Source organism: Balaenoptera acutorostrata, chromosome 5 (genome assembly GCF_949987535.1).
Source record: "Balaenoptera acutorostrata chromosome 5, mBalAcu1.1, whole genome shotgun sequence".
NCBI lineage: Eukaryota > Metazoa > Chordata > Mammalia > Artiodactyla > Balaenopteridae > Balaenoptera > Balaenoptera acutorostrata.
This window is the reverse complement of record NC_080068.1, coordinates 67,844,643-67,871,007: the sequence shown is the minus strand read 5'-3', so window position 1 is coordinate 67,871,007 and position 26,365 is coordinate 67,844,643. Positions and strand designations below refer to the sequence as shown.

The 26,365-nt window shown below is 40.5% G+C and overlaps 1 protein-coding gene across 1 annotated transcript; it reads left to right on the top strand.

The window, feature by feature from the left end:
• Positions 1-26,348, top strand: TMEM165 (transmembrane protein 165). Its single transcript, XM_057547322.1, has 6 exons — positions 1-454; positions 11,965-12,190; positions 19,942-20,117; positions 20,681-20,863; positions 24,623-24,728; positions 25,472-26,348. The coding sequence occupies exons 1-6, from the start codon at positions 248-250 to the stop codon at positions 25,546-25,548; spliced, it is 975 nt and encodes a 324-aa protein (XP_057403305.1). The 5' UTR covers positions 1-247; the 3' UTR covers positions 25,549-26,348.
• Positions 26,349-26,365: the final 17 nt, after the last annotated feature.

The following is a 26,365-nucleotide window of genomic DNA, read 5'->3' as shown; positions in this document are numbered from 1 at the left end:
CTGCGCTGAGACAGTTAGCGGAGTCGTGTGGCCACCGTGGGCGAGGAGAGGACGAGTCCCCGGCTGCGGACGCCGGCCTGACCTAAGCCTTACGTCCGCCCTGGCCACTTCCCGCATGCTGCAGGCTCCTCCCTGAAAGGCGGCGGCGAGGCGTGGGGGACGCGCCCGGGGACGGCTCGGGGTCGAGGCTTCCAGTCGCCCGCACTTCCTCTTGAGGCGCCCGTGCGCGGCTGTCTCGGCGGGCGGGATGGCGGCGGCGGCCCGGGGAAGCGGCCGCGCATCTGCGCCCCGGCTGCTTCTGCTCCTGCTGTTTTCGCTGCTGTGGGCCCCGGCCGGGGTCCGGGCCGTACCCGACGAAGACCTCAGCCACCGGAACAAGGAACCTCCGGCGCCTGCCCAGCAGCTGCAGCAGCAGCCCGCGGCCGTGCAGGGCCCCGAGCCGGCCCGGGCCGAGGTGAGCAGGAAGGGCCGGGTACCAGGCTCGCCGCCACCGGAGCGCCGCCCTTGACGCAGGCTGCCAGCGGGGGGAGGGGAGCCCGGCCCCGGCTCCCTGGGGTGGAAGACCGAGGAGTGCGCTTTTCCCGGGTCGGGCCTGGCCTCGCCCGGCTCCTTAGGGGGGGAGGGGAGGGGAGGGCAGAGCTGGGAGTCCACTGTAGACCTTCAGCTCGGGAGGATAAAGATGCTGCTGAGGAATGGGCGTCTTGTTGATCACATGTATTCTAGAGAGATGGAAATACTCATCCCAAGTAGAAAGTTTTTAACGGAGGGCAGCTGGGAGGCTTTTCGTATTCTCTTGAGAATAATAACATTGGCCATTTCATTGTTGAAACAGACTATCCCAAATTGTTTACCAAATTCACCTTTGCACGACTTGTGATTTTTGCCAAATGTATATGGATAACGAAGTGTGACTCTCACTTTTTTAAAAACGTGCTCTGGCTTGCAGGAAGTAGCCCTTAGGAATGCAGAGGAACAGTCAGTCTTTGACAGTAAGGAGTGCTGCAGCGGTGTGGGATGCCACAACTAAATTTATAAGTGTACCAGAACCCTGCATTTTGGCCTTCACTAAGTAGATATTAATTAACATCTTAATTTATGTTAATAGAATCAGTCACTAATGTTCAAAATCTCAGCAGCATTTTAAAATTTAGTCCCAGTAGGGGTCCTGGGCTTTCTCCTCGTTTCCAGTTTGAATTCCTGAATCCAGGCCCTCTGTAGTGTTTTCTAGTAGGGGACCATTTGTCACTCAACCCTCCCGTTTCCACCCCAGGCTACCTTCAACATGTCCCCACGTAACTAATCTTCCTAAACATTGAATTCCATTTTCCTTCTCAGAAATCTTCAGTGAGTTTCCCGGCATAATGATTTCAGTCCAGCCTCTTCAGCAAGATGTTCAGGTTTTTTGGTGATCCGGCTCCAGTCAACCTCTCTAGGCTTTTTAGTCCCCATTCCCTTGCTCAATCATATGCTGTACTCAAATCCAAGACATGCCATGTGCTCTGTTGCTAGTCTCTCCAACAGAAGGCCTCTAAATAAAAGGGCTTTAGTGAGCTTGAAGCCTACTGATCAGAACCTTTCCCACCTTTCAAGAACCAGCAGATATCTCCTCTCCGTGAAGACTTCCCTGAAATTTCCGGGCAAAAAGTTACTTCTCTCTCCTGCCTGTCACTCCTGGGCTCAGCTGACCCAGCTCACCATTTCCACTTCTGAAATTGAACTGAGATGCTGATTCATGAAATTCGTTCTTAGTGTTCATCTTTTAGCTTTCTGTCACTTAACTCACTATTAGAAGTTTATTTTAAAGTGGTAAATATTTTGGGTTGTGTAACTTTCTAGGCCTTGCATTAAAGTTTTAGTCATATAGTGGTTTTTGAGATACAAATAATGGTAGGTATGCTTATTGATACCTTTTTAGACAGCTAGGAGAAATATAGCCGTGTAAAAAAAAAAGGCAGCAGTATCCAGTGACCATATTTAAGTGTCTTAAGGATCCTTGTCTTTAAAACTGGGGACGTGGAGGGAAGGGACAGGCACAAGATAGTATGATTTTTGTCTTTACTATTTTGATATATTCTTGGTGGTTCTTAGATAGGAATTTACTGTCTTTGTTCTGTATTATAGTAGAATCTAATTATTTTGTTTTAATTATATTTTCACGTAACTTTTTGTTATGGCTCAAGTTTCTTTTTTCCTCTACGGGATTACAGTATATCGGAAGAGATTTTTCTTTCACATATTTTCTAAACTATGTAATATAAGTACCATTTGCTTTTTTTGTCGACTTGGCGGAAGTAAAATACGGTCAGAGTTCAGTTTAATATCCATGTAAGCAAGGATTCAGCATCGCTGAATATCCGAAAGTTTCAACTGTTTTGCTTTGCAACTACATGGAGCAGATCTTTTAAAAGGGTAGGATATTTAAATATATGCTTTCATGCCACTATGTGAGTGTGGACTTCTGAAAATGGAGAGGAAAAAATGTATTGGTAAGCTTTCAAATGTAAGATGTATTATAAAAATGTAGTTGTATCTTACAGGGTGCTTTAAAGCAAGATTACTGAACTTCTAATATGATTTTCTCCAATAGGTGTTTTTTTTCCCCTCTATAATCAGGTAAAAAAAAGTTTAGGGAGGTTACAGTTAAACTTACAGTTAAAAATAAACCCCAATTTACAAACCCATGAAAAAAGCACTGTTGACCACTGGGATCCTTTCGTTTATGCAGTTTACTTCTAGTGACATACTCAGTTTTTTTTCTTATTCCTTCCTTGGGCAGAGTATGTAGTACAAGAAGCATTAAGTTCCTATAGTTGGGGGAAATCAGCTAGATTTAACAGAGGTAATTTATAATTTGCTGCATATTCTGGAAGGGCCAGTGAAGCACTGCTCTGGTTGTGAAGCACTGTGGATAAAGCCGCAGAAGCCTATCCCTCAACCCAGTACAAATTCTCCTTACTGTATTTCTGCTTTACTGTTTCTTGGCATTTCTATTGTCTATTATCTTTTAACACCAAGGCCTTCCACACAATATTTTAAACTTTTTTCCATTTTCATTAAGTTGCAGTCCGGTTCCATCCAGTCCAGACTCCCAATTCTAGCCTCCTTACAGCTAAGACTGACGCCAAGGGTATGAAGACCCTTGTCTTACTCATGAATGCTGCGTCAGAATGAAATGATCATGATGTTACTGCATTTATTTGTTGGTGTTCTGCTATCAAAGCAATTCATTAAAAAAAAAAAAAATCAGTGAAATTAAATACACTTAATACATTTCAAATGTCAAAATTTATAAATACATTATAAAACTAACATTCATAAAAACAAAGCTGTTTAAAGATTCATTAAAAATGTATTTATAAAAATATAATTGTTAAATATATTATTCTAATATGAATTAACAGTAACATTCATAAAAAATACTATTTAAAAAACAACAAGCTAGGGCTTCCCTGGTGGCGCAGTGGTTAAGAATCCGCCTGCCAATGCAGGGGACACGGGTTCGAGCCCTGGTCTGGGAAGATCCCACATGACGCGGAGCAACTAAGCCCGTGTGCCACAACTACTGAAGCCTTTGTGCCTAGAGCCCGTGCTCCACAATGAGAGGCCCGCACACCGCAAGGAAGAGTAAGTAGCCCCTGCTCGCCGCAACTAGAGAAAGCCCGCGCACAGCAACGAAGACCCAACCCAGCCCAAATTAAATAAAGAAATTAAATAAATTTATGGAAAAAAAAGTTAAACATCCACAAATAAAAAGATGATAATGAAAATTTATAATAAAATATAATTTTGGGGCTTCCCTGGTGGCGCAGTGGTTGAGAATCTGCCTGCTAATGCAGGGGACACGGGTTCGAGCCCTGGTCTGGGAAGATCCCACATGCCACGGAGCAGCTGGGCCCGTGAGCCACAATTGCTGAGCCTGCGCGTCTGGAGCCTGTGCCCCGCGACGGGAGGGGCCGCGATAGAGAAAGGCCCGCGCACCGCGATGAAGAGCGGTCCCCGCACCGCGATGAAGAGTGGCCCCCGCTTGCCGCAACTGGAGAAAGCCCTCGCACGAACCGAAGACCCAACACAGCCAAAAATAAATAAATAAATAAATAAAATCAAGTAAAAACTTTAAAAAAATATATATATATAATTTTATTTCTTTAATGCAGTCTTTTAAAACCAAGCTTATCCATGGTGTCATTGTTTAAGTTACACGTGTATTTTTGTGCACATTTTTCCAATTTCTGAAAGATTTTTTTGACTATACAATAAAGTAATGGCAAGGAGACAGTTCTAAGACAATTCTAAGCGTTTTCCTGTGACTTCTTTATCTTCAAATAATCTCACCTCTTGCGTGGTAACTTTTGTCGAGGGACTTTGTTTTTGCAGGGACATAAGTCTTTTTCTTGGTAGCAGGCTCTAGATTTTGTTCCAAAGAAAGCATCTTCATCTCCTCTAGTTCATCACGTGTAGATGATTCTGATGCAGGTATCTATCAATTTCATTACAGTCACATATGTGTTCATTTGAGCTCTGGAACTAGAATAGGAATTATTTTTTCATTGTTAATTGTTTTTCGTCTCTTGAAAAAAATGAAAGAATAAAAGGATACTCTCTAAATGAGGGAGCTTTTTAACAGTTTTTCAATTTGGAACTAATTTTAACTTAAAGAGTTTTATTCAGTAAGTTTTTTGTTTTTGTTTTCTAATTATAAGTTGTTGACTGCTATCAGGATGTAAATTTGGGTTTCAGATCCAAATTAAAATACTGAAAGGGTGGTATTTGTACTAAGGAAAACACTGTTTCATTACTTTAACACTGTGTAACTAGTGGAATGTCAAAATTGGAATTATAGTCACTGCTGCATGTGACTGTCCTTTACTAATCTAAATATTTGCTTCTATGCCAGTACTTTCTGCCTTTCTCCTGAATTGGACAAAACTATCACCCTTTCCATATTTCTTTCTGTCCATGTGCCCATTCTCCTCTGACCTCCAGTACTTTCCCTTCAGTATCTTTATTCTCTCCTTTTCTTTGGTTCCTTTCTATCTGCTTACACATGCCCACAGGTTTCTCCTGTTTGGAGGGAAACAAAAAAAAGGCCATTGATTTAACTCTACTTGGCTGCATTAGTTTCTGTTCTTCAGTTGTGTAAATGAAATTTTTAACTATAGGGAATTAGCTGCTTTGCATCAGCTGTCTTTACATTGAAACTTCATTTTTGAAGGATACCTGTAACCTACTTAATTGCTAAATCCAGGGCTCTTTTTCAGTTCCTGTTTGACACTATTATCTATCCACTTTTTTAAGAGTCCTGCTCTATCTTGGTTTGTATGAACTTGAGGAAATGATTTAACCCTGTTGGTTCTCAGCTTCTCCTTTTGTGTTAAGTTGGGATAACAGCTTTAAGGTTTTGAGTATCAGAACAATGTATATGCAAATCCCTGGCCTTTAGTTAGCAAGCAGCTCAGTGAAATGGTGATTGTCCCTAACTTGAACCATCTGTGGTGTTCTCCTGCCTGTGCCTCTAAATATCTAAGACAATTTTGTTTTCTCTTTTTTTCCCCCCTCCACTCCCTTCCCTAAATATAGACATTGTCTAAGGCTCATTTTTTCAATGTAATCTCTGCCTTTGCCCTTAGAAATCTAGTCTTGCAAAACTCTAGCTGATAAATTCAGGTTGCCAGCAACCAAATACATACCTTGAGGCTGTGCTGGCCTAAACTCAGGTTTTCATTTCTGATGACTTCTTGGAAAGCTTTATTTGAAATGCTTTTTATCCTCCAATTAAACATGTGTGAAACAAACCCCTTATTTTTATTCCTCTTTCCCATATACCTTATGGGAATATGAATAGCATCTTTGATTCTTTGCCTTTTTAAAATTCTGTTAATTTTTCTTTTTCATCATGTGCAGAATTTTTTCCTTTATTTTGTCTTCAACATTGGTTTTGTGCAGCAGACCTCCTACTCCTAATTAATTGGTCCAGTGGCCTGTATTCTCTGCTTTCTGCCCTGATCTGTTAGTCACAGTGCCTTAATTACGTTTGTGTCTTTTACTCAGAAACTTTAAAGGGCTTCTCGCTTGCCTCTAAGCTGGTCCATAAATATACAGGCTTTTCGGTCCGAGCCCAGTTTATCTTTCTTATCTTACCCCAACCATTCATCTGGTGGTTTACTTCCTGTTATCAGAATAAAGCCTGTATTTTCTCAAATTGTCAGTCCAGGGCAGAAGGTGAATGCATGTACCTGATGCATTTTGAAGTTAGCCACTCCACGAGTGACTAGTATGAATCCTGCTGCGACTTTCTGGGAGCCTAATGTAATGAACCTCAGAATCGATTCCTCCGTGTTGGTCAAAGGTTGCCCCACAGGGGTTAACTCCTGTATACTTCTGGATAGTGTAGTGAGTAAGTATGTATACCACGCTTACTTTCTGGTTGGATCTGCCTAAAGCTAGTTACAGCCTGCAAGGAATTGGTCCTCCATAGCTGGAGTAAGAGATTGGGTCAAGAGATTTTTGAAGTGGTGCACAATAGGTGTCTTTAATCATGTGCATGGTGAAAAATCCAAAAGGTACAGAAAACTGTAGAATGAGAAGTGTGTCACCTCCTCTTGTATTCTAGCTCAGGGGTCAGCAAACTGTAGTTTACCACTGACTGCCTGTTTTTGTAAATAAAGTTTTGTTGGAATACAGCCAGGCTGTTCGTTTAAGTATTACCTGTGGCTGATCTCAGGGTGTAACCTCAGAGTTGGGTAATTACCACAGAAACTTTACAGTCCATGAGGTTAAATATTTGGCCCTTTAAGTAAAAGTTTGCCAACACCTGTTCTAGTCATCCTGGTTCCTTTCCTGGCCACTGTTACTGTGTCCTGAGATTTCCGGTTCATTAGCAACTGTGTATATACTTTATATACCTACCTAACTCTCCGCCCCATAACATACATAAAATAACTATGTACATAAGACGTACTTTTTTCAACTTAAAAATGCCTTAGTGATTTTTTTTTCTTATTAGTGTATATAAACGTTCTTACTTTTAGCCCCGTAATATTCCAGTATATGTAGCTACCATTTATTTAACCAGTTCCTTATGGATGGGCATTTAGTTATTTTTGTCTCTTAATTATTACAAATGATAACATTACATTTATACGTGTTTCTAGGACAAAACGGTTAACTCCCTGAGTGTTCCTACCTCAAACTTTGTTGCAGTCATGTACTTGCCATGACTCATTGCCCACAGTATGCCTGCAGTTTGAGGGAAGTGGGATCCTTAAGGGGCTGGAGTTGTTGAGGTACGGCTTGCTCAAGAGGCTCTACATAAGTTGGGTCTTGAGGAATGTGAATGAATAGGGGCATAATGATAGGAAGGTAGGAAGGGAAGCAGGACTGCATGACTGAAGGCTTGTGTTACCCAAAAACTTGAAGTGTTCTTGAGCCACACTGCCCAGTACTACAGCCATGAGCCATGTGGCAGTTTTTAAGCACTGAAAAGATGTGGCAGGTCCAAACTGAGATGTGCATGAGATGTGTGCAGTGAGTAGATACACACCGGTGTTTGAAGATTTGGTAAGAACAAAAAAAGAGGGTTAAATACTGATATCTCATTAGCCATTTGAAAAATATTTCTAGAGTAGTATTTTGGATATATTGGGTTAAATTGAATAATATTAAAAATAATTTTATCTGTCTTTACTTTTTAATATCTGGCTACTAGAAATTTTATTTTATTTTATTGTTTCGGGCTGCACTGCGCAGCTTGCGGGATCCCAGTTCCCCAACCAGGATCGAACTCATGCCCCTTGGAGTGGAAGCACGGAGTCCTAACTCCACTGGACCGCTAGGGAATTCCCTAGAAATTTTATTTTATTTTTTAATTTTTAAAAATTAATTAATTAATTAATTAATTTTTGGCTGTGTTGGGTCTTGGTTGCTGCGCGCGGGCTTTCTCTAGTTGTGGCGAGCAGGGGCTGGTCTTCATTGTGAGGGCTTCTCATTGTGGTGGCTTCTCTTGTTGCAGAGCACGGGCTCTAGGCGCATGGGCTTCAGTAGTTGTGGCACGCGGGTTCAGTAGTTGTGGCTTGCGGGCTCTAGAGCACAGGCTCAGTAGTTGTGGTGCCAGGGCTTAGCTGTTCTGCGGCATGTGGGATCTTCCCAGACCAGGGATCGAACCCATGTCCCCTGCATTGGCAGGCGAATTCTTAACCACTGTGCCACCAGGGAAGCCCCCCCTTAGAAATTTTAAAATTACATTATGTGGCTTGCATTATTTTCTGTTGGACAGTGCTGCTCTGGCTCATCCTTCATTAGGGAGGTTCACTAAGGTTCACTTTGGGAATTGGTATGTGATTAGATGGGACATGTTGGATAGTTACCAGAATTAAGTATTTGCATTTTATGTTCTAGGCATAAGAAGGTCATGATAAAATTAGTTTTAGGAAGATTAAACTGGTCACGTTGTGGTGTGCAATAATAACTGACTGTAACTGAGTGCTTACTGTATATTAGGCACCATCCTAGGGGCTTTATGTGTAGTAATTCATTTAATCCTCACAACAACCTTGTAAGGTATGGGTACCCCTCATCTTAGAGATGTAACTTGAGTCACAGGGAGGTAAACTTACTGGCCCAGGGTCGTACAGTAACCAGTAATGCCTTGGCTATGAACCCTGGAAGTCTGATTCCAGAGCCCACCTATTATTAAACCAGTACATTCTGTCACTCTGAAGGTGAATTAGAAAAGGGCGATGATCCTTGTACACAGTAATCACTTGGGCAATTGATCGACAACAAATGAATGAATGGTAATTGATCATTTTCTGCCCCTATTTATTAACACTTAAAGTTTTTTAAATCTTCTATCTTCATAATAACCCTGGTACTTTTGTTTTAAATTCTTATCACACCATGGTTGGTGGCTGTTTAACACTGATTTTGGCTATCCAGGACCAGCTCAATATATAACAAAAACTGTAAATTAATTTTTCTTGTGCTTTGTATATAGAAAGGTTTTAAGAATATGTAGTTTTTGTTTTGCTTTGTGCTTGCAAGGCAAGTTTTATTCTCACCATTTCACAGAGGAACAGGGAGGCTAAGTAATGTGGCCACGGTTTTATGGCTGTGAATTATAAAACGAGAATTTGTGGTTTTTTTTTTTTAATTTTTTTTTATTTATTCATTTATTTATTCATTCATTTATGGCTGTGTTGGGTCTTTGTTTCTGTGCCAGGGCTTTCTCTAGTTGTGGCAAGCGGGGGCCACTCTTCATCGCGGTGCGCGGGCCTCTCACTATCGCGGCCTCTCTTGTTGCGGAGCACAGGCTCCAGACGCGCAGGCTCAGTAATTGTGGCTCACGGGCGTAGTTGCTCCGCGGCATGTGGGATCTTCCCAGACCAGGGCTCGAACCCGTGTCCCCTGCACTGGCAGGCAGATTCTCAACCACTGCGCCACCAGAGAAGCCCAGAATTTGTGGTTTTGATCATTATTGTTTGTTTTAAAAAGTAAACATTTTCTGTTTGAGCTTGCAACTAATTGGTTGTAAATAAATGTTTTAGGAATATTTATTCCTAAAAAATTTTCTTGGATTTCAGGTCCTAAATACTTTGCAATGAAATTTTTTCATTCAAAAGGTATTTCCAAGAGGAAAATGTTGCATTAGTGAAAGCTGAATGAAAATGCTTACATTTTTTATGATGCTTAATGCTCATAGGGTATTGGAAGAGACAAGAAGATCAGCATAGTTGGAATTAAAATGATAATGGAGAGAAAGCTAGAATCCCTTAAAATGGTACTTGCTTAATCAAGAGCTGGCTTCCAAGGCTGCCCTTTTGATTTAGCCCTCACACCAAGTATTTTCTCAATTGTTAAATTTCCCCAATTTTTAGCTCAGAGGTCTAGTCTGAGTAATGCTTAAAGTTTTCTGATCTTTACCGTGGAATCTGGGAGTCAAGTTTATGTCATGTGTTAAGGAATGACATACACACTAAAAATTTAGGATTTTATTCTTATCTCTGACTGGAGCCTTTGTGAATAAAAGTACTTCTTTTTATACTCTGTCAAAAATCACCTACATTCTTGGGTTTCTTTTTCTTTTTTATCCCTTAGGTTTCTAGAGACTCATAGGCTTTAAAAATTAAGTAAAGATAGGCAATTAGGACTGGAAGAGACCTTTAGAAGTGATTCCTTTAGTCCAGGGTCTCTCCCTGGGAACTACTGATATTTTGGATTACATAATGTTTGGTAGTGAGGAGCTGCCCTGCGCATCATGCCGTGTCCATAGCAGCAGCTCTCGCCTCCACCCACTGGATGCCATTAGTTTCCCTTCAGCTGTGACCAAAAAATGTCTCTGGACTTTGCCAAAAGTCCCCTGGGAGACAATCGCCCTGGTTGAGAACCTCTGATGAGCACACTTGCTGTAGGTGGTGGTTCTCTTCTCTGGAACTCTCACGTTGAGGAGGGAATTTGCTACCCTCTCTAGAAGTCCATTTCAGCCTCTGGGGGCTCCTGTGGAGTAGAAATCTTTTGTGTGTGTTAAGCTACAACCTGCCATGCCACCTATAACTTTTTAGTTCTATCTCTTGGGATCATATAGACTTTCATACAGACTTTCTCAATTATTGGAACATAGGCACCCAGTCCTTCCTGGTCCCTTATGTGATTGTTTTAGAGCCTGAGTTGGCAAACTTTTTTTTTGTCATGGGCCAGATTATAAATATTTTAGGTTTGGGCCACATGTTTGCAGGCTACTTAAGGTCTCTGTTGCATAATTTTCTTTTCCTACTTCCCTCCATCCCTTTCCCTCCCTCCCTCCCTCCCTCTTTCTCTTTTTCTTTTTTTTTTGCAAACCCTTAAAACACGTAAAAATCATTTTCAGCTGGATTTAGTCTTAGCTGTTGCTTGCCAGTCCCTGGTTTTAGAGTCTCTTTTGTCTGCAGTAATCTTCAGAGGGCAGTGCGTTCTTAAAATGTGGTGCCTCAGAGCCAGTACAGACCTTTGGGTAAGGGCTGTGCAGCACAGAAGATGGGCTTGTCACTGACTCTTTAAAGTGCTTAACGTGCTTGCTGCCTTTTTGGAGCTTTGTCACATTTTCAACTCAAAATGACCTTAACACCAACCCAGACTCTGGCTTATCTTTTTTATTAGGCCACATTTCAGCCTAGGATATTTTTAGTGTAGGACCAACCATATATCCGGCTATATTAGATCTCATCTTAGCTAGAGCCAACTCTTCTCCTAGCCTGTTGAGAGCTTTCCGGATCCTACTTTGTTCTCGTAAGTGTTCATGAAATTTCTCTCAGCTTCCTGTTAAATGTTTGATAAGCATACCTTGGGTCTTACACCCAAGTTATGAATAAAAATTTGAATGAGACATAGCTAAGAACTAAATCTCAACTCACTTAGAAAACAAGGTAATTTTTTTTTTTTTTAATTTATTTTTGGGTGTGTTGGGTCTTCGTTTCTGTGCGAGGGCTTTCTCTAGTTGCGGCAAGTGGGGGCCACTCTTCATCGCGGTGCGCGGGCCTCCCACCATCGCGGCCCCTCCTGTTGCGGAGCACAGGCTCCAGACGCGCAGGCTCAGTAATTGTGGCTCACAGGCCTAGGTGCTCCGCGGCATGTGGGATCCTCCTAGACCAGGGCCCGAACCCGCGTCCCTTGCACCGGCAGGCAGATTCTCAACCACTGCGCCACCAGGGAAGCCCACAAGGTAATTTTGATATGTGGATATAGCTGGTCTCTCTTTTTTTGTTGTTTTTTTTTTGTTTTTAATTGCTTTGTAGACTTGTACTTGGATTTCCATTGTAGCAGGCATCAGTCAGAGGTTTCTGTCATTACTAATGGCTTTCAAAGTGATTAGACAGTAAATAAGTCTAATGACCATGACAGAAAAACAATCTTAATTCACATACAAAATAAAATAATTTAAAATAATGACTTTTTTCAAAAAAATAGCTAATATGTATTTTGTTTTTATTTCAGAAAGGATTTACACCAGCTGCTCCAGTTCATACCAATAAAGAAGATCCAGCTACCCAAACTAATTTGGGATTTATCCATGCATTTGTGGCTGCCATATCAGTTATCATTGTATCTGAACTGGGTGATAAGACATTTTTTATAGCAGCCATCATGGCAATGCGCTATAATCGTTTGACAGTGTTGGCTGGTGCTATGCTTGCCTTGGGCCTAATGACGTGCTTATCAGGTGAGTGCTTTTTCCTCCTAATGAGTTTATTAAAGAGAAAGCATGGTGGTATTAAGTCACTGAATCATTCAACTAGTTATATTGGAATTTGGTTCATGTTTCAGAACTTAGTAAGCAGAACATGTTTACAGTACATAAATTCCTAAAAACCATATTGCATTTTTGAAATTAATTTTTTAGCTATTCACAGTCAAGATACATGCTCCTCATTTATTCACTAGTTTTTTGATCCTTGCTTTTGCTATGGCTGTCCTTGCTTTTTTTTCTTTTTCCTTTTTAAGTCCAGAGAAATTTATATCTGATATCTTAGAAACAGGACGCAAGCAACCACAGAGAATTGCGTATTTTCTGTTGAAGGGCATTTGGTAATCAGTAGTGAGGGGTCATGTTCAGTGTATTGTGTTCTGTTAAGCTATTCTTAACCCCTTACCCCAACAGTAAGGGAATGAAACATTCTTAGATTCCCAGTTTGTATTACTATTTGAGTTACTATTATATAGGCTTCAATTTTTCAAAGAATTAAGACCAGGAGAAAGTAAACTTAACACTACGTAATTAAACATAGTTTAGTCTCTGATTCAAAAGCTACCTTGAGCCACATAGTTGGATGGAAAATAGCGAGTTTTCCCCTTAGAGCCAGACTTGGATTGGAGTCTCATTCTGCTGTGTATTAACTTAATGGTAAGTTACTTAACCTCTTTGAGTTTCAGTTCCTCAGCTGTAAACTGGAGATAGTATCAAGCTGCCTCACAGGGTTGCGGTTTGTATTAAAATGAGATCTTATATTTCAGGTGCTCCGTCATTCACTCCTCTCTCTCAGCATGCCTTCGATTTCTCCTGAAACACAGCTCTTAAAGTACAGGACAGGTTCTATTTCTGGATGTTTGGATGCTTGTTAAAGTTTGTCTTTTTAAACCTACTATAATGAGTATTTTATTGAATAAAAAAATTGACTTCTTTTCACATTTGGATATTAGCATTATTCATATTTCACACACAAAAGGACTTTCTCTTCAAAAGCAAATTTTGATTCTAGGAAATGGGAAGAGTGGAGCAGGTTGTAAATGGTGATGTCACTTGTTTGGAATGAGTCTGAATAATATCAGAGAATTTTAGTTTTGAAACTTCCAGCTTTGAGGATGAAGTAGAAGGCTGTCCTCTCTCCACCCATGCCCTCCTCAGAGCCTGGCTCCACGCGGCCGCCCCCTTCTATGGGTTTAGCTCCCTTCCCTCAAGGTGAGCGGGGCTGCTCTCTTTCGCCCTGACCATTGGCCCACCTCCCTCTGGCCGCTGGTACTGACAGCTCCTCTCACCTGGACTATTTGAAGGACTGGGCTGTATCAGTGGTCTTCACACCTCTTCCTTGTGTATCTCTAAACTAATTTTGAAAAACTATGTACCCCCTCTCACTTTTCATTGTAAGTTCAAGGAGTTTCAGAGATCTAATTTTTGGTATATTGTGTAGAACTGTTATAGTTGGTATTCCTTTTTTTTTTTTAATGTTTGTCTTGTAAGTGTTTTAACATTTATTACGCAATATTTAAATTTATATTACATTTGCAAACTGATTAAAAAAGAAATTTCAGACATCATACATTTTAAACACAGTCTTTCGAGATAGGTTAAACACTGCTTCCCCGGTCAAATCCGTTGACCCCACTTGTTTTCCCATCAGCCTGGTCACACTGTACCCATTCCCCCAGATGGTTGAGTTCAGTTCCGGGGGAATTTCAGCAGTCTGTAAGCGTGGAGCCAGTGCTTTCCTTTGCAAAATTTCCGTTTGCCAGTGTTATTTCTTTCTTGTTAGCATTCCAGATTCGCTCCTAAACTGGCTTGCCTTTGGGTCCTGAGCCCTTTCTCTACATTCTGTTTAGGAGGGTGGAGCTGCTGGGGGGTGGGGGGCAGGAAAGGCACGAGACCTGACGTCTTGAGCCTGGGGCCGAATCTAGCCTCTACTGCTTGCTCATCGTGCAGACAGGAGCAGGTCACACGGCTGCCATTTGCTGAGTACCATCTGTGCGCATGATGCTTCAGGCCCGCTTCAGGACAACCCTTTGTCCTGCTACAGATGGACAAACAGAAAGCAGAGACATATTATGCACTCATGGCTCACAGGCAGTGGAGCTGGGATTCAGAGGCTGTGTCTGTCTCTGAATCCGGGTGTTTCCGATGGTTTTCTTTGGGGTAAGAGGTTCTGCAGGGGGAGGTGGATGAGGGCTGGAGGCTGCACAGTCAGGGTGGCTATGGGCCCCCAGTCCTTCCTCTGAGAACAATTTACTGTCATCTGTTTGCTAATTAAAATTTTATTGGGAAAAGGTTTGAAGCTTAAAAGTCATTGGGAAATAATTATATTTTTACTCCATTATGACTTTCTAAGTTATTTAAGCTCCTGGAGAATCTTTGTCTGCTGTAAACTCAGGATACTGATAGTAACAATCCTTACAGAATTGCAAGAAAGATTAAATGAAGTAAACCAAGCAAACCGTCTTGTATAGGATGGTTAGTTCTGTAACAGTTAGTTCTCTTCCCCCTTATCATAAAAAGGCTTTGCATCTAGGTATGGCTCACCTGTGCCCAGGGCACAACTGAACCATTTATTTGGATATTTTCACATTATTTACAAAAATGGCTAATTAATTCAACAAGTACTTGTTTAGAACCAACTGTGTGCCTAGAAAAGTGTTGGGTCTGTGGCCAGGCATGCGTGGTGGAAGGGGGGTGGGCAGCCAGGTGGCACGGAGGCTGTGAGAGGCGTCTCCTCCTGCCCCACCCCACCCTGAAGAGCCTCCGTCGGGCATTCTTGTCTCTGGCTGTTTTCACAATGTCTCACTAAAACTCAAAGCCGTCAAGAGAGGCAGCTTCTCCGTGTTTGTGAGTGTGTTCCTTAGGAGGAGTGACTGTAGAGAAACCCAGGGCAGACGTGGAAGAAGGCCTGAGGGGAAGGAGAGGGGGCAGCTGTAAGGTCAACACTGATTTCCTTCCTGACTCAGCCAGAGTGGGCCTGCACCAGCTGTCCCAGGTCTCCGGCCTACTTGGCCTGTTCTTTTAAAATACACCTAATGGCATCTAAATACTATTAGCAACTTGATACTTACCATCACTGCCACCATCATTCCTTTAAAAAAAACATGAATAAACTCTGCTTTAACATTTGGAAATTTACATTGTTCTTTTTCCTCCTTTAATTCTTACTTTCATTTACTTTTCTCATAGAATTTTACTCTAATGGTGATAAGTTTTTTGCTTGAAAATCTTTTATGGATTACACTGTCATTTATCTGCAGCAAAAATATGCATTTAAATTGAACTTTAGAAGATGGTGAAAATTTCCTTTGTTAAGTCTCTAAATGTTAACATTTATTTATTGAGTTATAGTTACTGGCACACAGTTGATCAAAGCAAAATATATCACAAATTTAAGTAAACATTTTTAAAAAGTTGGAAATGCATCTCTTAATGAGATGATAGAACTGTTCTTTTAAAATTAGTTTATATGTCCATGGATGATAATTATTGCTAGAATGAAGCTAGGTTTAGAATCAGTTCTGGTCTTTTAAAAAAAAAAATAGATATAAGAGCTGAGAAATTTTATTCACATAAGCAGACGGGAAGGAATTTTGTTATAGTCACGTCACTCAGTTCATTGAACTCCTGGGTTATATGCTCAAAATCACATACTGGTCTATCAGGAGATTTTAAATGATTTACCAACTGACAACTTAATAAGGTCTTCTGTCAATTTTGTTAAAAGCAGAGAGTTGGAAGCCATCAAGTATACCAAAAAGTGTTTTTCTGAAATTCATCAAATGACTGTTCTTATACATGTTTAGTCTTTTACTTAGAAGTATTGGGTTGGCCAAAAAGTTCATTTGGATGTTTCCATAACTTCTTGGGGAAAAGCCCGAACAAACTTTCTGGCCAGCCCAATACCTTGTTTAATTGGATATATTTAGAAATGGTTGAGAAAATTGAAATATTTTTAATTTCAGTGTACTTTCACCAATAAAGGATTTCATCTTAAAAATTGTATCAGAGCACATGTTTAACAAATATTTTTCTGGAGCCTTGGAGCCGCAGATTTAGCTCGTTCAGTTTATGGAAAATGTCTACCACATCGCCTAATGGCCATGGCAGTTGCTCCATAGTAAACCATCTAAGTCAGGCTTATTTTCTGTCAGAAGACATTTACTTGGTTTTTGAATTTAATAAACATGATATACATCCCCATGGCAACCAGCTGTTTAGAAATTCTAATTCTAAAATGGTTGGCTGGCCAGATTGGGCCTGGAACTCAGCTTGGTGTGAGCTGCCTGGGGAAATAAGCCACTGGGATTTAGTATCTTTTCTGATGCTCTCTTTGCTGTATCAAGACTCTGCCTTAGGGAAAAGCATCCCCCTGGTTGGAGGATGAAGGAAGCACAATTTCTAAGTAAAAAGTATTCCTACTGAGGTCCAAATACCCTATTTCTCATCCATGACCATTATTTCCAGTGCCTAAAATGCCGTTATTTCCAGTGCCTAAAATGCCATTATATCTAATGCCGTGGCCTTATAGGAAACTTGTATAAGACAGGGAAGACCCAAAGCCCCGTCTCTGGTTTATGATGCCTTGACTGGGGATACCAGTATTTCAGACCCTCTCTTTGGTGCCCTAGGATATCTTTCCATACTGTGGGAAACGCACCATAGGTGCTGGGTGAAAGGCATCTTTGTAGAGCGAGCAGAGGGCAGCTGTGAAGAAGGGACGTGAGAAAGGAGAACCGCACACAACTCCTCAGCTACAAGCATGTTTTCAGGCAGGTGAGTTTTAGGGAAAAGTACCCGTGGAAGTTGAACTTCTGCAAATAGACTCTTTCACAAACTGTTCATCCGTGTCCCCTGGAAAGTCTTTGTGTTTTAAAGGCTTCAGTAATCAGCTTTCGTTATTACAGAGTTCAGTTTTCATTTTAATGCGCCCCTCAGGCCACATTCATGGGCATTCTCGTCCTTGTATTCTCTTGGCTTCTAAGACACCCCCTGCTTCGAGTTATAGTCTTATCCCTCTGAGAAAAAAAACAAAACAAAACTGTACCATAAATATTGATATTCCCCACAGTTTTATCCTTGGCCCATTTTTCCCCCCTCACACTAATGTTCTTGTGCCAAGTGTTTTCAGTTTAATTACTTGTAAATCAGTGATTTCTGACTTGATGCAAATCACTTGCTTAAAGAGAAGTAACCTCTCCTTGTTCACAGAACCAAAGTACTCGAGTGTCTGAGGAAAGGCTTCCAAAGAAAGAGGAAATTGAGGGACAGAACCAGGGGAAGAAGAACAAGGTTATAGTGCCAGATTGTTTTTTTCTCTCTATGGAGATGTCAAGGCAGAAAACATGGGATTGTGTCAGTAAATAGTTCTTTTAGATTATCTGAAGGTAAAAGGAAAGCCAAATTTGGGAGATTTTAAAAGGTTTGCTACGTCGCTTTTTAAAATTTTAAAAACCTTTTATGGAAGATATTTCAAATTTATAAAGTTGCAAAAATAAAATAGTATAAGAACACCTATATACCTTTTATACAGATTCACCTGTTAACATTTTACCATATTTGCTTTAGCATTTGTGACCTATCGCTTTATATCTGAATAAAATTATGTGTATACACACATAATTTATATATCTCTAGGTGTATAATATATGTACATATACACAGTTTATATATCTATAGAGAAATAAAGTACATAGACACATATAACTTTATAGACATAGATTGATACATTACTCTGTCATCCATATTTTAATTTTGTCAGTTTACCTAAAATATTCTCTCTAGCAGTTTTTTCCTTCCTGTAGAGAATCTAGTCTAGGTCAGGTGGTACATTAAGTTCTTTTCAGTCTTTTAATCTGAAATATTTCTATAGTCTTTTCTTATGCGTTCTATAATATTTTTCTAAGATACATCCCCCTCCCCTTTAACGGGCTGTTCCTCATTTTGTGTTTGTGTGATGTTTCCTCATGACTAGATTGAGGTTATGCATTCTTGACTAGAACACTGTATAGGTGACGCAGGTCCCTCTTAAAGAGTATCACATCTGGTAGCACATGATGTCCATTTGTGCCTCACTGATGATGTTAATTTTGATCACCCTGTCAGGATTTCTCTTTGTATACTGTGTTTTTTCTTCCCTTGCAATTAATATGTAATCTTTAGGGAGACACTTTAAGACAATACAATACTCTTACATGATCTGAACTTCACCTTGACGCTTGCAAAATGATGGCTAATTCCAGTACCCCATCCACATTTACCAGTGGGCCCTGGCATGCTACTCTAAGATAAAGAGCTCTCCCCACCTCCCATTGGTTTGTCGGTTTATTATCAATATAAACTCATGAACTTTTTTTTCAGTGGTTTATGATTAATTACTTATTGTTCCTTCAATTGTCCCAGATGTGGCGGCTAGGAGCCCCTCCAGCCTGACTCCTGGGTCCTTGTGACCTGCTGTCATGTGTTTTTGTTCTTCCTTACTGTCTAGTGTAACAGGATAGTGCAGGTTCATCTTGTACCTGCTCTGCCCAGTCCTGGAATTAGCCATTTCTCTGAGGAGCCTTTTAGTGGGGAATGTATTAGAAATCAAGATCTGGGTGCGAAGTTGGCTCATTGTTATTGAGATGTCTTGGCTTCTTGGCCTTTTCAGTGGACAGAGCTAGAAAATATACGTCTGTATTATGTGTGTGTGTGCGGGTACATATACACACGTACCTATGTAACTTGGATATAGATATGCACATAAGCATAGGTTTACATTTCTAAACATGATTTTAAAGTCTTTTTCATTTTGTAATATAATGAAGCAAGGAATGCTTTACCTATGCAGTTATATGTTTGATGTTCAGGCAGTTTTATAAGTGTTGTGCCCATTTTATAAAAAGAGCTGGTGAAGTAAAGAGTAATTGCATTTGTTATATATATGCAAATACCCTCTGGCCCTTCCATAGTTTTCAATTACTAACTTCATATTACCAATGTGAATGTATTTCACAGTTAGGATTTAGGTTCTTGATATATTGATAGTTCCAAGTATAGTTTTTTTGTATAATTTATACAATTGTCCCTCTGTACTTGATGATAGGAAAGAATAGTACTGAATAAGTTTGTCTGTTATGTTACATATATGTGAGCTTGTATGGATATATATGTATGTGTATATGTATAGATATGGAATTATTAGTTTTCTTTCATAAGATATACTTATTTTTAAATAGTTGCAAAGAAGCAGAGTTTGAATAATGCCACATGAGAATCTTGTGATTCTTCACTACAGAAGTTTGTAATTTAAAGATTTGTGATGAAGAAATATCCCACAGGACAGTGGCATAGCTTCCAGGTTATTAGATCATGGGATCCGTAGAGGGCATCAAAGTTAACCTCCTAACTAAAGTTCTGTGCCCTGCACGACCTGTGGTGAGCCAGCCCCTGGCGGGTGTCTGAAGAGGAGATGATCATCTCATGAGAGATCCGTGTGGAAGCCCTGCCACCTCAACCTGCAACACTGATTTCTTGCTAAGCTGTGATGAGTCATTGGCTAGAGCTAAGGGTTCAATATTGGTGGAGGGAAAGAAGTAGAGTTTAAGGTTATTATGTATTAGCTGAGCTTCTGATGTGAACCATTTTCTCTTTAAAACAGTGGTAAATGATGACTTCTGAAGTTAACTGTTTCTTTGGTTGGTGTATAATGTGCTAATTAACCAATACACTGTTGCACTTTCTTGCAGTTTTGTTTGGCTATGCCACCACAGTCATCCCCAGGGTGTACACATACTATGTTTCAACTGCATTATTTGCCATTTTTGGCATTAGAATGCTTCGGGAAGGCTTAAAGATGAGTCCAGATGAAGGTCAAGAGGAACTAGAAGAAGTTCAAGCAGAATTAAAGAAAAAAGATGAAGAAGTAAGTCAAAGCACTGTTAAACATCTGGACCAAAAAGGCACTCAACCATTAAGAGTAAACACTATCCAGAGGTTTTCCAATAGTCATCCATATCTGTGATATGTGTGGGCTACACAGAAAACAGCTTATTTTGTTTAGTTTCCGTTCTTACATCTGGCTGTGATAGAACTGGGTAAGTGTGAATGCGGTAGAGAAAGGACTCGGGGATGCATACTGAACACCTGTAATCAAGTTCCTTAATTAGATTGACTATAAGCTCCTGAAAAACAGGAACTGTAGTTTATAATTTTACCTGTTTCTTTCCATAGCATCTAGGATAACGAGTGATCAGTAAATATTGTTTGATTTATTTCATTGGGAAGAAAGGGAAAAATTGAGAATATAGCGTTTGTTGCTATGTGAGACCAGTGGTTCAAAAGAGAAGTTTGGGGTCACATAACTTTAGTTTCTCGGAGCATATTCCCATGGAATTTAAACACTGTTTAAAAGAAATATTAAGTAATTTTGTGCTCTATCGACTTGGTTCCTAGAATTAATGTCTTTTTTTTTTTTTTGAAATTTAGTTTCAACGAACCAAACTCTTAAATGGACCAGGAGATGTTGAAACGGGTACAAGCACAACAATACCTCAGAAAAAGTGGCTGCATTTTATTTCACCCATCTTTGTTCAGGCTCTTACGTTAACATTCTTAGCAGAATGGGGTGATCGCTCTCAACTAACTACAATTGTTTTGGCAGCTAGAGAGGTGAGTGGTACTTGGAGACTGCTTCTGTATTAAAACTAAGCATAACGAATGGTACTTTGCTCCAGAGGTCATGGGACAGAGTCAGGGTGGGTCAAGGGAGGACTTCATATGCTGGACTGTTTTAGACCTAATAACACGGCTGCTCTTGAAAACTGACCTTCTCCCAGTTTCTACAGTCGGTCAGATTACTCTTTTGACTCCTCTTCCCTTCAGTTTTGCCAATATGATGGTGTGGCAGTTGTTTTGGCTTAGTTTTTTCTTTTCTCAGAAACTTCACTTTACGTTGAGAACATAAAATAAATTGGTATATTATTATTGAAGGCCAATTTGGCAATAAATACCTAATGCCTTAAAAGTAGGTATCTTTAGCTTCTTCTGTTCCTTGTGCTAAAAAACTAATTTGAGTGTTGCAGAGGTTACTTAGAAAACTTGTTAAGTCTTAGCCCCAGGTTACTCAGTCCTAGGATGTTAAGCCAGAAGAGACTTCAGATGATCTTGTTCTAGCCTTTGCTCTACAGATAAGATCCTGAGGCCCAGAGAGGCTGGGTGACTTGTCCGAGGACATAAGCTAGTTGGTAGCCGGGACAAGGACTAGAGCCGAGGCTGTCTGCCTTCTAGGCTTTTCTGTTGTATCTTGTTCAAAGTTGTCAGATGCCACTCTGTAAAAGATAACTGTTTGTTGAGAAAATGTTTAACCCTCATTCCTTTTGAGGGGACTGAAGTTTTACATGCGGTGTCTGTTATTGTTCACACTGATTGAGGTCTACTGAAGAGATGGTTGTGGGATGGAAGGCTGCTGCTGCTTTTCAGCTCTTCTTGATCTTAACTAATGCTATTTCTTATATTTCTGTATCTATGAAACTACATTGTTTTTAATCAGATGGTAAGATTATTAGATAGCAAACTTGATTTTAATTTATTTTTAACTCCTGGGAAATATCTACCATAAAAGAACAAGTTCCTCAACATAGGCTGCAGTTCAAAATATAAAACAAAGAGTTGAAAGCCAGGGCGAAGATAGTTGAGGATGGGCTGTTTTGTCACAGAAGCCTCAAAAATGTGGACAAAAAGGAACTCGATTTTTCATTTGAGTCCCGTATTTAAAAATAAGCTTTCTTTTCAAATGTCATTTTAATGGCTTTGACCTATATTTTTCTTGGTCCCCAGCCTTTTTTATTGGCATTCAGATTGTCAGAATTGGGACTTGAAAGCAAGTGATCATTCTGTGGCGGTTGGTTCTGCCGTGTGAGCTGTTGTGACGGCAGAATCATTGCATTTTTCTTAATACTGTCGTCTAAACGGCACAGAGCGACCTGGGACAGGCTCGAGACTCCCTGAGCCCCTGGGGTCCGCTCCCTGCCAGCAGTGCGGCCCCTGCGGCCTGGGGTTGAGTGTCTGGCCATGTGAGCACATCACTGCAGCGTCTACTTGCAGGGTGGCTCTGGGCTGAAACAAAGTGCTGCACATAGGGTCCCCGCCGTGGGGAGCACTCAGCGTTAGCCACCTTCCACGCTGCAGCACCACGGGCACGTGGAATGGGCTCTTCACGAGCACAGATGCAGTTGTCTATCTTTGTTACTTTAATCTTCCTAATTTTTTTTGGTAACATTTTTGTATAACCCATGCAGTAGTCTAGTCCAGTCCATTTTAGTCTGAACTTCATTTCTGCTCCCAGTAGAATTCAGTGTTCTCACTTTGGATTTCACAGAATCCTAGTATCCTTTGAGATGTTAATGGATACTAAGCAAAAAAAAAAAAGCAATTGAGGAAAAAGTTTCCAGGATCAAATAAATTTGGCAAATAATATATCCTGTTTTTTTTGTTTTGAAGATGGAGTATACAAAATACCAAAGACTGAAAAATCCTGTATTCAAGGAACCATTTAATTTTATTTAAATCCAGTGATTTTTCAAGTGTCACTTTCAAATAGAATGAAACCATCTTCTGGGATATTAGTTTTAGAGGTTATAATAGCATTTAGGAAACGTGGTCCCACTCTTCCATTCCCCACAGACAGTGTTTGCAGCTCTCTCCATTTCCCCAGTCCACACACACACTGCCCACCCCAGCAAACAGGCCTTCCTGCCACTTCACAGAGGAAAGCAGAAGTCATCGTTTCTTCATTGCCACGCATCACAGTGGGTCCTTTCCCGCCTGTATTCTGGATTCCAGCCCCCCGTGCTCCCACTTACAGCTTAAATCTTTGCCTTTCTTCCAGCCCAATTTTGTGAGCATATGCACAAGTTTTTCTCATCTAAAAAAGTTTTACCCCGTCCTCAATTCTGCTTCTCTTCCAAATATAAGCCTCTTCCTCCCCCACTTCCCTCAGTTTCAGAGGGCTTGGCTGTGATGGGAACAGGAGTTGGCTCTACTTCCTTGCTTACTAAACCCACTGGGCTCTGGTTTCTGACTCACCGGTTGATTTGGTGCTTTAAGTTCACTGCAGCCACCGGTGGGGCCTGCCGTGGTCATCTTGGGAGGCTGATTGCTTGGCCACCTGTTCAGTCTCCCTTGGGCTCCTCTTCCCCTGTCAGCTCTTCCGTGTTGCTTTCCTCGTGATCGTATCGTCAGCACTTTCCTACATTCTCTCCTGGGGTTATTATATTCAGTCCCATCACTTCTTCTCCATTGAACTCAACTGACTCCTGAACGTCTCTACTTTTAACTCCTGTTGGCAGCCACAAACCCTTTCTCCCTTGCTTCCTCTACCTTTTTAATCACATTGGTATTGCCATAATTCATCCAGAGAATTATGGGTGAGGAACTCAAGTGTCAGGCCTGATTTTTTTCACTCCTGTCATTCACTTATCACTAAGGTATATCAGTAGTGCCTCAGTTTCTCTCGAATCCATCTGCTTTTCTCTGCCTAGTCTCCCACGCCAATCCAGGCCAGCATTGTCTCTTCCCAGGGCTATTGCAGTAGCCTCTCAATTGATCACTTTGCCTTCAGTCTTCTTCCCCTCCAGTTCACTCTCTAGACTCGACTTTTAAAGCATAACCTGTCTGTCGCTCCCCAGATAAAAACCGGTGTCTTAAAAAGTCTAAACTCCAAGCTTATACGGGTCCTTCATGACCCAGCCCCCTCCTACCTTGATGGGACTCCTCCCCTTGTGACTCATTGGTTCTCTCTAGAAACGCTCAAGTGCTCCGCAGCTGTCTCTTGCTGCTGGCCTGCTGCCAGGTCAGGTGCTCCCGCTTGGTTCTTCAGGGCTGTCTTTCCTGGAAAACTTTCACTGGTCTTCCCAATCTGAGTGCCTCCACTTTGCTTTGGTGGCAGGTGTTTACTGAATGCATACTGTGTCCTGACACTGAGACACTGGGACACAGTGGAGACTGAGAGGCAGGGCCTCTGTTCTTGGGAAGCACAGTCAGACTACACTCTTACGTAGTTTCTAAACAGTATCAAATACCGCCTGAGGGAAGAGGTGTCTAGGGTAGGTCTCCTTAGCACTCGTCACTTAAGAGCTAAATAGTGCCTGTGAAGTAAGTTCAACAACTGCTGAAAGGTTGAATTAGGTTCCTTTGATCTTACACATTGGTTTGAGTTTATTCTCCTTTTATCTCTAGTCCTAGGTATAATTGGAACATATTCCTTCAAGCAGCCGTAACACTTACTTTTCATAAATTATACAGCTGAATTCATAGAATTGTTTTATGCTTTTTTTGTTGTTGTTACTGACCTCTGTTTTCATTGTTTGATAGTTATCTTCCTCAGGCAGCAGTTTCAGCCTTGGTTTTAAACGAGTGGTGTGTTTGCAGGACCCCTGTGGCGTGGCGGTGGGTGGCACAGCGGGACACGGCCTCTGCACCGGACTGGCAGTAATCGGAGGGAGAATGATAGCACAGAAAATCTCCGTCAGAACCGGTGAGCCTCTTTTTTTTTTTTTTTTTTTTTTTTTTTTAATTAGAAAGAAAATACCATTTATTTTAACTTTTAGAATCACTGAGTTTAGAAAAGAGAGTGTGTTTCTTCTGAAGTAGACTTGGTCTTTGCTGCGATCATCTCTTAGAGGTCCAACGTACTGGCTCTGCTGTGGCAAACATGGACTGTTTTTCACGTGGAGGTGTTAGTAAAATACAGAACAATCTCAAAGCATTACTGGAGTCATAGTAGCTTTTTGTCAACATATTTAAGTCAGTGAAACAACGCTGTGGAAATACGAGAACTTGTTAGCTTTGAAAATGTGTCTTCGGGATTGGGAATCATAGATGGAGACCATATTTACTGATTCAGCTGAAAATTTCCTACGTAGCTGATAGATCTTAAAGATGGAATAAAAAAATAGCCTCTGCTAGTCAGAAGTTGTTGAAAATTCTTTTATATAATTGGGTTTTAAGATGAGTTATAGTTCTATTGTTGCTTGTCAGCACTGTTTCAATTTAATAATTCTGTTATTAAAAGTGCTGGAAAATAAACTGATTCTTAACTGTTCAGAGTCAGGCATGTTAAGTATTTTGCTGTGGAAATGAGGTTGAAGTGTTTCTAATTTGTTCAAAAGTATTCCTAATTTGTTTTTAATGTTAGTTTACTAGATTAGAAGAATAATAGGCAACATCAGGGCTTATTTAGAGGAATTTTGCCTTAAACTTTTTTCTGTTCTCTTACAGTGACAATCATAGGAGGCATCGTATTTTTGGCGTTTGCATTTTCTGCACTATTTATAAGTCCTGATTCTGGTTTTTAACATGATACTGTTCATTTATATTTAGTCTAAGATAGGTGAACTATGTACATAGTGTATATTATAACTAAAAGTGATGGAAAATACTGTATTTTGTAGCATTGATTTGTGAGTTTGACCCATTTAATGAAGTATTATGTCCAAGAGAAATAATCACCAATTCTATTTGCAAAATGGATTTTTTTTTTTTTAAAAACTGATATCTAAGTGTGGATTTTTTCTTTTCTCCAGCATAATTTTGTTAACATGGTCTCCTTTTCTTGGCCGGGGGCAAGGTGAGGGTAGTATATAGACAGCCATTGTTCAGCAGGGGGTCTGCCACTTGATTCTCTTTCAGCACTGACCCCTTTGTAAGGCATATGAGTTTTGTCCTGAATAACTGAGGTGTTTTACGATGTTTGTTTGTTTACCTTAAAATTTTTCCTGGGGGAAAGAATGAATTAATTTCTATCATCTGTCTATCTTTTAAAACACTTTCCTGAGCCAGTAAGCAGTGGTTTATCAGAATAATCAGAAGTCTTTTCAAAATTAGGTTTTTGTGGGGTGTTTTTGTTTGTGTGTTGTTTTTTTTTAAGAGCAAGAGAAGTGTATTACTGTTAATAACATGACAAGAATTGTCTGCCAGGTCCATTCTTCCTCTTTTTTTCAATTGGGTAGGAAACCCAATATAATAACAGTCAATATTTGACCATGTGGAATTACCAAATTAAAAGAGAATACTGTGAGTGTATTCATATTTTTTCTATATTGAATAAACAATGTAACAAAGAGATACAACATAAATAAAAGTGATATGACCAGTGCTTGTTTTTCCCTGTGT

What these genes read in the sequence shown, in the direction of transcription:
- TMEM165 (XM_057547322.1), top strand. Translation starts at nt 248, where the DNA reads ATGGCGGCGGCGGCCCGGGGAAGCGGCCGCGCATCTGCGCCCCGGCTG. An exon ending in CCTAATGACGTGCTTATCAG is followed by an intron (nt 12,191 to 19,941) that starts GTGAGTGCTTTT and finishes ACTTTCTTGCAG; the next exon opens with TTTTGTTTGGCTATGCCACC. An exon ending in TAAAGAAAAAAGATGAAGAA is followed by an intron (nt 20,118 to 20,680) that starts GTAAGTCAAAGC and finishes TTTGAAATTTAG; the next exon opens with TTTCAACGAACCAAACTCTT.